The sequence below is a fragment of the Misgurnus anguillicaudatus genome, chromosome 15, assembly GCF_027580225.2.
Source record: "Misgurnus anguillicaudatus chromosome 15, ASM2758022v2, whole genome shotgun sequence".
NCBI classification, from domain to species: domain Eukaryota; kingdom Metazoa; phylum Chordata; class Actinopteri; order Cypriniformes; family Cobitidae; genus Misgurnus; species Misgurnus anguillicaudatus.
In genome coordinates, this window is record NC_073351.2 from 10,315,447 (window position 1) to 10,326,052 (window position 10,606).

Here is a 10,606-nt window from a genome sequence, read left to right on the forward strand (position 1 = left end):
CAGTTTTATGCACAAAATATGAGACACGTTGTTACACATAACGATTCAGGCACATTGTTTTCCACGACAATCCCATATTAACCTAAAGAGTTGCAAACTTGTAACAGTATAACGTTAGTGTATGTAGTAACACGCACCGGCCCGGCGGCGGGCCCTAGGGGGCGTTTTTACGTGTTTTTGTACTTTGTTTAACATCAAATATTCAATCAACAATCATAAACTTTGCATTATTTGAAAGTTTAAACACTCCAAATTCATGTTCTGAGCTTATTTTTGCAATCAATACACTGGTGTGGAAAAGATTAAATGAAATGCAGACGGAATGCATATAAAAAAATTTGTGGGTACTCACATGGCTTGCCATATGGTTCTGACAATTTCTGACAATTCCCAAAAACTTCAACGTACATTGCAAGGTAAGGGTCCACTCTTCAAAAAGCATCCCACGTTTTAATCCAAAACAATGAAAAATAGTGAGAAATCCATCAATATCCTCCTTTGTTTACATCCGCGCGTCCGCTAAGTATGATCGATCATGTTTATTTTCTATCAAATATCGATTTTTATCAGTGAAAATCCATCTCTTCCTGCTTCGTTAGACTGTTCAGATAAATATCCCGCCCTATTTTTCTGTTTTGTCCAATCAGAAAAGGTTTGACAACTCAAAATCTCATGCGACCAATGATTTGCCTAGATAGATGTCCTTCAGCTTACCATAGGCTTTTGACTGGATTACACCAAAACAAAGCCAGCCAATGCATAGTGAGCAAAGCTTTGATTGACAGAGGAAGTAACCAATCATGAAACGATTACAAGGATTCAACTTACGTCAGTAAAGTGTACTTCTGCGCAAATCTACAGAAGCGCATGGAGAGAAATGCCCACGCCCCCTCCGTGCGCGTTTGTTTGTTTGGGTAGCATAGCAGCCGGCTAGGCACTCCGGAGCCGCTGAGAAACCTCTTCAAATGTTAGATATAACATCTCCATTGTGGATCGTGGACTACAGATGACTTTTTTTGTGTTGAAAGTGTTTTGGAGAAGTTGATAAAGAGCATGATCGCGGATCAACAATGCAAGACTGGATATAAACAAAGCGCATCGTCGAGGAGAGATGGACCGGATTATGAGCTCAGCTGCGCTCGCTTGGATAAAGTAAGTGGATTCTTTTGTTGATTTACGTTACATTTCTTGTTTCATGTTAGCTGTTTTGATTATAAAGTAACACTGGAGATGACTAATATACGAGTTTTACATGGTTTCGTTTTTGTATGACATGTTATATAAATGCATCATATGTATAGCTATATGAATCAAATGCACAGAATATACAAACTAAAAACTAGAAAATAAGATATGTGGTGGAAAATATGAGTATTACCAGCTGAGAAATATAGGTTATTTGGCAAACATAAGACATTTGTAATTATAAATAAATATATTCATGTAATGTGTGTGTGTTTGTGTATATGTATTATGTTCATGTATATTACATCATAGTTTCTCATACAAATAGTTGTATGTCTCTAACTTTTGACTCAAACTAAAATCCTCTCTTGCTTTGTGTGTGTGTGTGTGTGTGTGTGTGTGTGTGTGTGTGTGTGTGTGTGTGTGTGTGTGTGTGTGTGTGTGTGTGTGTGTGTGTGATGTGATGTAAAACAGGACTTCAGCTGACACAGGAGGACTGGAATCTGGAGTGCATTCATGAGCGACCATATTCAAAATAGCAAGTATTTTGTTATAATGTGCAAATGTTTTTTCTGAAATAGTTTTTTCTATGTGCTTTGGTGGGCAGAGAAGTTCTGAATTGATATACATAATGTAATATGTAGTCCTGACTCATTTTCTTTTTATAATCATGTCATATTGTTATCATGTGTATATTTGGAGTTTCCAAGTGCACTTTTTCTGAAAGGACGCCTGGACTTTTTTGAAATAAAAGCTCACAGAAACAACATTTTTTGGAGTATCATTCTCAAATTTGAATCACAGCATGGTCAAGTGACCCTAATATAGAAGGCTAATATATATTGGTATTGATAACTGCATTACCAGGATGCTTTTACTACTAAATAGGCAATGTTTTAAAAAATACAACAAAAACATACCATCAGCATTGTCGTATTCCACGTCAACATGGACCACAAGGATGTTTGTCGAATGTCCAGTCACCAGCGCATGCGCACATACACCATTAAACACACTGACAGACAGGTCGGTGTCTCCATCAATAATAAACACATTTGTCATGACACGTCTTGTGTTTTTGGCACTTTCGCCATGTTTAAGCAAGGTACGTCTGGCGCTTAAAATATTTTGATTCCGCCAACGCCGTTTTACAGGATTCACAGTAAACACAGTAAGTTACATTTTCATAGCAGAGACACTCGAAATCTTTAAGCCACTCTCTCTAAAAGGTTTAACGTCAACTCGTATTTTCCGGTGGTGGAGTTACATTTGAATCCGGATCGTCGTAAAAATACAGTAATAACCTTGGCTGTAATAGGCTCGCTCTCGTCATGCTCGCGACGCGTTCGTCTTTTCACATTTCCGCGCTTCACTGCAACAAGGAATGACTGACGCTCATATTAGCCAATCTGCGGTCTTCATTAAACGCAAGAACTTAATGGTGAAATTTGATTGGTTATGTATCGTTGGAGAGAACACTGAACCTGGGGCAGCGCCAGCACGCAGGATCACAATCAACTCGGGTCACAACAAAATGGGCAGTCGCACAAATGCTCCCAAATATATTTTAAGGTCGCACAGATTAAATTTCGGTCGCATATGCGACCAAAATGGTCGCAATTTCGAGCCCTGCAGGTCCATTTTCTGTTGCTAAAATCATTAATCCAGTAACAGTCCGCCTTAATCTCCCTCCTGTGTACAGACGAATTCATCCGGTTTTCCACATTTCCAAAATCAAACCCGTGTTTAAATCTCGTCTTAATCCGCCTGTCCCGGTTCCCCCCCCCGCCTCGTATCGTAGATGGGGAACCAACTTATTTGATTAACCATATTCTGGACTCTAGACGGAGGGGACGCGGATTTCAGTACTTGGTGGATTGGGAAGGTTACGGTCCGGAGGAGAGAAGTTGGGTTCCTGCTCGGGACATATTGGATCACTCCCTTATTGATGATTTCCATCGCAGGTCAAGGAGCCCGGGAACGTCAGGTGACGTCCGTGGGGGAGGGGGTACTGTCACGGTAGGATAAGTCCATCGTGACTTTCTGTGTTGTGTTTGTCTGTATGACTGAAGTGTGTTTGTGCGTGTCTGATCACTAATGATCTGAGTGAGTGCAGGTGTGCGTGATTGCTTTGCTCCAGCTGGTGGTAGTTACTCAAACGGCATATATACTCACCCATTCTCTCTTCCCACTGCCAGATGATTACGCTACGTGTCTTACCTGTATTATCGTGTTCATGTGTTCCTGTGGTCTCGTCTTCGTGTGGAGTTCTGCCCGTTTGTGTATCCGGTTTCATCCGTCAACCAAACTTCATCCACGAGCACCAGGATTAGTCACCGCAGCCTTTCTCTGTCCAACCAGTTCTACCATATCATCTGTTTCATCTGTTAAATAAACCCTTTTCATCTAAACTTGCATTTGCTTCCTGATTTTACAAATCAGTCATCACACATTTAAACTGTGGTGCATAACTATTTTTATGGAAATAAGTTAGCAAATGTTAATGAAAAGTTAATTTCTGTCACTGGTGCAAAATAACTACCATACAGAACATGATGAATAGCCAAAACTGTGGTATTGACCCAGACATAAAACATTGTGAGAATCTGATGTATCATGGGGGTAGCATCTATTATTTAGGTGGTTGACAGGTCTGTTTGCATTTAATTGCATTGTTAATAACTTGGGGTTCATAGTCCAATATTGATTGTGAGGATTATTATAATTTTCCTTAATGTTCTAACTTCTTTCTTTCTTTCTTTTCTTCATGCAGCACTTCAGGATGAACCAGCCTGTTATCGGTTAAGATGCACAGATTCAACTCTGGCCCAACACCTCATCTGCCCATCAGTTTGGTTTAGTTTCTGTGTATTTCAAAAGGTCTTATAAACTTTAAATGAGACTTTGTGTAAAGCAGGGGTTCCCAAACCTTTCATTCAACAACCTTTTAAGCCCGGGATACACTGCAGGATTTTTGCAATCCTATGAGATTATTACCTAATCACACTGTGCGTTCTGGATCGTTTAAACTTGGCTACGACAAGCATTTGGAAGACTGTACGATGAAGACACCTATAGATTGGACGGCTGTGACACATGTTAGCGCAACGTCATCAGCCTACGCTAGTGGGTAACAAATAAAGGTCTGCAGGTTGTAGCAGCAAACACGTTGATGTGCGTTGATCATGCTGAATTTCTGACACTGTCAGAAAACTATTGTAGGCTGTCTTTGGTCCCAAGACCAGGAAAACGTCGTCTTTGAACCTCTCTCACTTGTATGACATGGGACCACCGATTAAGAGCCATTATCACAGAAAACTCCACAATTGTTTTACAATGGTAATCTTACATTTGGGACATTTATTTCTTTTCTATTTTCTGAAAAGTAAATATAAGTTTATTTGCAATACCAGAATACCTTATGGTATATCAGAGCCATTGCTAATAATTATTTGGGCAAGTTGTCATTTAATGCAAAACTCCTTTTCTTACAGTGCGACCCACAATTGGGTCCTCACCCACAGTTTAAAAACCCCAGTGTAAGAGGATGTTGTGTTGTAATTAAAGTCACATCTAAGTCTTGTGGTTTCTCATTATATTCACAGTGTAACACGGCTCTTTCAGGAGTTACTACATTACAGTGCTCTTAAAGTCTCATGATCAGCTCTGGGTCTTGTAAAATAATATAATGAGATTGTGATCAATAGCTTTGCAGTATTTTTGTTACACATCAAATTTAATTTGTTAAACAAACTAGTCAATATAACTCATGCTGTGACTCTGGATTACACCTGGTCAAATTAATATGTGTATTCACTTTTTGTATAAGGTTTCTTCATCTACTGTATATAAAGGTCACCTGTGGTTTGCTTATTAGAGTTTTTAATCAAATGTTGTGAAAATGCAAGGTGTGTTACACAATTTCAATGGATGGTGTGGGGTCAAAAAATATCAGACAAAAAGTCTCAACTTTAGATACTGTGATATAAATGATGACAGACACACTTAATGTGAGTCACACCCAGTAATGATAATAAGCAGGAATTGCAGCCAGCATTAAAGCAGGGTCACCTAAAATATTCAGCTTGTTGGCAATTGTTTTATTTATTTAAATGTATAAATGCAGTTTTTCATTACAGATTGATGAAACAGTCAGAGGTGCAGTGGCTGCTGGTTATAAATGGGAATGCTTCCCAATGGGAAATTACATAATTTCCTATAGTGTTTGTGCATAGCATCAGTGAGTTTGCTTTAATATTATGATGTAATGCTTAATCAAGCGTTTATTAAAGTGATGTCATAGGCGATGATGTTTGGCGTCGGGTATTGTGACATCATAATGCTCGCGTTCCATTAGACGCGTATATAAAGAGCCGCGCGCAGATCTGCAGTCACTCACTCATTTTCTGGTTATCTGAGCGGAAGCAAAGAAAATCATCGAAAGAGACGAGACGATTGCAAAGCGATCAAAAGCATTGAGAGTGTGAAAGTTACGAATTACACAAGTCTACAACCACTTCTACTGGAGAGTATTGGTGTTTGTTCACAAGTGTTTTTTGACTGCTTGTCCACTCAAATATCATGGCCTCATCCAGGTTGTCCCTCCGTAACACCGAGGGCGGAACTGATGAGAAGAGAGGCGACCATGCGCTTGAAGTCGGCGATTGTAGCGATCGTTTCCCGGGTCTGACCATCCATCAGTCACGGGATTCATTGCTCTTCGCTGATGGAAAGTTTGTTAAGGCGTCTCTTATACAAAATCTGGACGAAAGTCCAGAAGGTAAGATGAACTCAACGTGTGAACTACATTTATGATAATATTAGATTAAATTTAAATGCATTTCTAAATGTAAAAATGACATGACTAATCTTAATATAATAGTGCCAGTGTTTAGTCTCAAGATGCACACCAGTATTGTTTTTTGTAAGTTATGTTTGTAAAAGCTACTTAAATGTCTTATTTTTACTAAGGCCTAGTCCTGGATTATCTACCCTGCTAAAAAACAATAGACACCATCACAGAAATTCAATTGGTTTTATTGGGACTTGTATTGGTTCTAATGGAATATTGCCCAAAACACACAACAGTGTATTGGTTTTAATGGTAAAAGCTAATGGTTCCTATTGGTATTTGAATGGAAACCATTAGAATTTTCTGTAATGGTTTTATTGTTTTTTCAGCAGGGTAAACTCTGTCCAGGAAACTGCTTTTGTGTTATTTTGATGACATAAATTATGTGTAAATGCACTATATTGCAGGAAATGTACAAACATAAGTGTTTACTCATTTAATCTCATATTTAACTTCATGTCTTCAGGATGTTTGACCCTCAGTAACACCGAGGGTCGCATCAATAGCAGAGGTGTCAGCGGACCGAAAGTCGGTGGTTGTAGTGATCGTTTCCCTGATCTGACCATCCATCAGTCACGGGATTCATCGTTCTTCCCCGATGGAAAGTCTAAGACACCTTTTATTTACACCTTGGACGACAGTCCAAAAGGTAAGATGATCTGAATATTTAAAATACATTTAATATACAGTCATGATGGTCCAGCTTAATGTAATGTTAAAGTAAAACAAGTAAATATTTTATTGTAAGAAAATCAAAGTCTTGGGGAAGTCTTGTGAAAATCTGTAAATATGTTACAGTGCAGATTAAGTTAGAGATCATGTCTTTATTGTGATTGGTTGATCAGCGTCTAAACAGTTACTAAGCATTATTAATACTGTAAATGCATGCATTTCTGTTGTTTTAAACCAAAAAGTCATGTCTTGAAAAAAATCGTCCCTGTGTCGTGTTTGTGCTGTATGCAGTGTTAATGTTAACCATGAGAAATACATTAGCTGGTACATATATCACATACATTTAAGAAGAGCCGCCTAGCTCACAGTTTTCTTGACTTTATAATTTATTCACTTTTTTACATTTGGCGGTTCAGAGAGAAAAGTGCACTGTAGTGTTTTCTCATTTGATTTCTTATCTAACTTCATGTCCTCAGCATGTTTGACCCTCAACAACACCAAGGGTGGAATTGTTGATGGATTGAAGGTCGGCGTTTGTAGCGATCGTTTCCCTGATCTGAACACCTGTCAGTCACGGGATTCATCGCTCTTCGCTGAAGCAAAGATTGTAAGAGAGAGTTTTATTGACACTGTGGACGACAGCCCAAAAGGTGAGAAGAACTGAATAAACTACATTTATATTAGATAGAAGATCTTTACTATCAAATAAAATTTCATTGAGATTATTACACTTAATCAGTAATGAGAGATTTAACCGTTTACTGTCTGGTTCTTCTTGTTTCAGTAGGCAGTGAGGGGAAGGGGGCAGGGATCCGTGGGCTCTTCAATAGAGCTTGCAAGGCTGTAGCGCGCCCCTTCCTCAGCTGCCGGAGTAACAAGGTTAAACCTATTGTTCCTCCACTGAAGCCGGACAAATCATCTTCAGGGCTGTCTGTCCAGTATGCATCCCGTCCCCAGGACAGTTTGGACTCAGGTTCTTACTGGGTCGGGGATACATCAGATGCATGTCCGGCTCAAGCGAAAAGTTCAGCCAAAGTTTGGTCTATGGCTGACCAGACTTCTTACACGGGTTCATTTCTCGAAGAAACGCATGTATTGGATACATCGGACATTGCGTCCGCTTCCTTAGATGACAGTGCCGATCACAGGAAAGGCGTTCAAGGCCTGATGAATGCCCAATCAGGTTCCATAGAGACCTTAAGTCTCGATGCTCACAGTGGCGTGAAGGCATCTAGTAGAGCTGTGAAGAGAAGATCTTTATCAGCTGACAGCTGGTCCAGTGAGATGACAGACGAGTCATCAGAAGCCACAAACCTGGACTTTGAATATGGCATGAATATGGCAGAGATCTGCCCAGAAGGTAAGATGAAATGATAGATATATGATGTCATTATTAACACCTGTAATAAATCATTCAGAGATGTTTTAATGCTTTACTGTTTGTGTTTAGAACAATGTGCCAAAGAGAAGGCAGGAAAGTGGGGGTTCTTTAAGAGAACCTGGAAGGCTATAGAGCGAACCTTCCTCTCCTGCTGCAGTACCAAAGTGGAGCCTTTTATGCCTCCATCAGACACTTCCCCATTTTATCAAGAAAGTCTTGAGGGTGAGTCTGTGATCATTATTACTGCTTATTGTCTAAATATTATTGCTTTAGTTTTCATTTTGATGTCACCTCACTTAAAGTAACTGCAGACATTAACCGCATCAGTTGTGGTTCATACAAGACAAGCAAAGGTACAGTACTGTATGTATTGAATGTATTGTCATGTGGTATGTTATGTGTGTTTCAGATCATGTGGAGACTTACTATAACTTGGGGAATATTTTGGGTCAAGGTACCTTTGGAAGTGTCTATGAGGCAACACGTATTTCTGATGGCAAAGAGGTAGCAGACTTTTACCAAATTTAACATTGTACCCTTTATGCACTTGGAAATCTGTCAATGTACAGACTGTGGATGGTTATGTGTTTAAAGTTTAAAGGTCATGTTTTTAATAGTTTTTTTATTCTTTGCAGGTCGCCATCAAATTCATACGCAAGTGTGTCGGTGACCGTACTCTTGTTATTGTAAGTCACAAAACATATTTAGTTATTTTATAGCTTATGATACAATATAATGAATAAACCTGTAGCTAACATGAGACTTGACTGAAATACTGCAGAGAATAAAGAGATCTGAATATATTAAAGTGATAACATTTTTCCTGTTTTTTCCAGCCTGGCTATCCTGATCCTCTGATTACAGAACTGGCACTCTTGGTTAAGATGAGTGAACCTCCCTTAAGCCCAAATGTAATCCAGATGTTCGAAAGTTTTGAAGACGATGAGAAAATAGCAATTGTTATGGAGTACCCCCAGCCCTGCATAACCTTAAAGGATGGCATAACAGACAGAGAGATGTTATGTGAAGAAGTGGCACGTATATTAATGGGTCAAGCGGTGCAGGCAGTAATCGACTGCATTGATCACGATGTCGTTCATACTGACATACATCCTGGTAACATTCTGACCAACACCGACACTTTAGACCTGAAGTTAATTGACTTCAGTTGTGGTCAGCTGTTTACCAGTGATGTCTATGACATAAGTCAGTATGTAGGTGAGCTGGTTTTTTGTGTTCCTGTAGCACCAGAATTGAAACTAATTTATTATGTGACACTTGTACAGTTTGGCTAAACTCAATCTGTCTCACTTACAGGAAACCAAGAGTACTGCCCACCCGAGGTCACAGAGAGGAAAAAATTTCATGCCATCTCTGCCAACGTCTGGTCTCTTGGTTTGCTCCTCTTTGAAATGGTCAACGGATGTTTGCCTGATCCAGAGTCGGAGGAAGTCCTGTTTGTGAATCCTGACTTATCGGAAGGTGAGTAAATGAGAAATGTTGGTAAAAATGGACATAAATAATCTGGAAGAGTGTCACATGCAGGAACAGACAAACAAGACGAACCCAAAATGTTTAACTCTCTGAACTTAGAGGTCATGTCGCTTATGTCATCTGATGCTATGATGATGACATAAGAATGATTAGTTATGCTTGAGTTATGTGTCATGACTAACCAGCTCTCCTCTTTAAACCTCTTCAGCATGTCAAGATATTATTAGATGGTGTCTAGCACATGATCCAGATGATCGACCCACATTACATCAGATCTTACAGCACAGCTGGTTTGATGAATGAAGTCAGTCAGGGTCTTCTGTTCATCACTGCTGTCAGACGTCAGGTAGTGTTACAGACAGAGTAGTCAGAGGTTCAGATGAAGTTTGAAAACAGTTGTTAAAGTGAACGGAGCTCATGGTTCATTCAGAGTTTCTGTTTGATCATATCATTCATATAATGACTGACTAAATGAAGATTTTTCTGCTTTTTCTTTCTTAAGGTTGGATCTAAAAGTGCTGGACACTACACAGGACTGAGCAAACCAGACCAGACCTCATTGACCTTATAAAATACTGTAGATATATAAAATACTGTAGATATTTTATATTTTTTTAGATTTTCTTTTTTATTTCATTGTAATTATTCTGTAATGTATTTTGTATTTCTTTTGTCTTGCAATATTAATAAATACAATAAAAATACATTTTACCTTTCTTATCTTTCCTTTGTTATCTTTTTTCAATAATTTATTTTTCCATTTACTTTCCCATGTGTTCTGATGACATTGAATATTCTTGATACAAAGTGAGTAAGGTGAAAGTCAGCTAAAATTGGCTATCAGGTAAAAGGTTGTAGCGTCTTACTGCCAATCACAATGACTGATCTATCTTGCATGAGTTTTTTTTAAAAGCGGGTAGCTGGGCAGAGTTTCACATGTTGCTTGTCAGAGAAATTAGACTTAACTTCATGCGGTGCGGTAAGGACATGCGGGTGACGTAAACGTACCGCGAGAGCGAATC

The 10,606-nt window shown here is 39.0% G+C and overlaps 1 protein-coding gene and 1 long non-coding RNA gene across 2 annotated transcripts; both read left to right on the plus strand.

Annotated features, from left to right (window-relative positions):
- Nucleotides 1-710: 710 nt before the first annotated feature.
- Nucleotides 711-1,954, plus strand: LOC141349693 (uncharacterized). The gene is made up of 2 exons (XR_012357663.1): nt 711-1,152; nt 1,660-1,954. It is a non-coding gene; the product is annotated as an uncharacterized lncRNA (long non-coding RNA).
- Nucleotides 1,955-5,766: 3,812 nt separating this feature from the next.
- Nucleotides 5,767-10,187, plus strand: LOC129419861 (uncharacterized). The gene is made up of 10 exons (XM_055175058.2): nt 5,767-5,965; nt 6,504-6,686; nt 7,186-7,359; nt 7,494-8,069; nt 8,160-8,312; nt 8,500-8,594; nt 8,726-8,776; nt 8,927-9,308; nt 9,408-9,572; nt 10,087-10,187. Exons 1-10 carry the CDS (start codon nt 5,767-5,769, stop codon nt 10,095-10,097), a joined length of 1,989 nt encoding a protein of 662 aa, XP_055031033.2. The 3' UTR covers nt 10,098-10,187.
- The last annotated feature ends 419 nt before the right edge of the window (nt 10,188-10,606 follow it).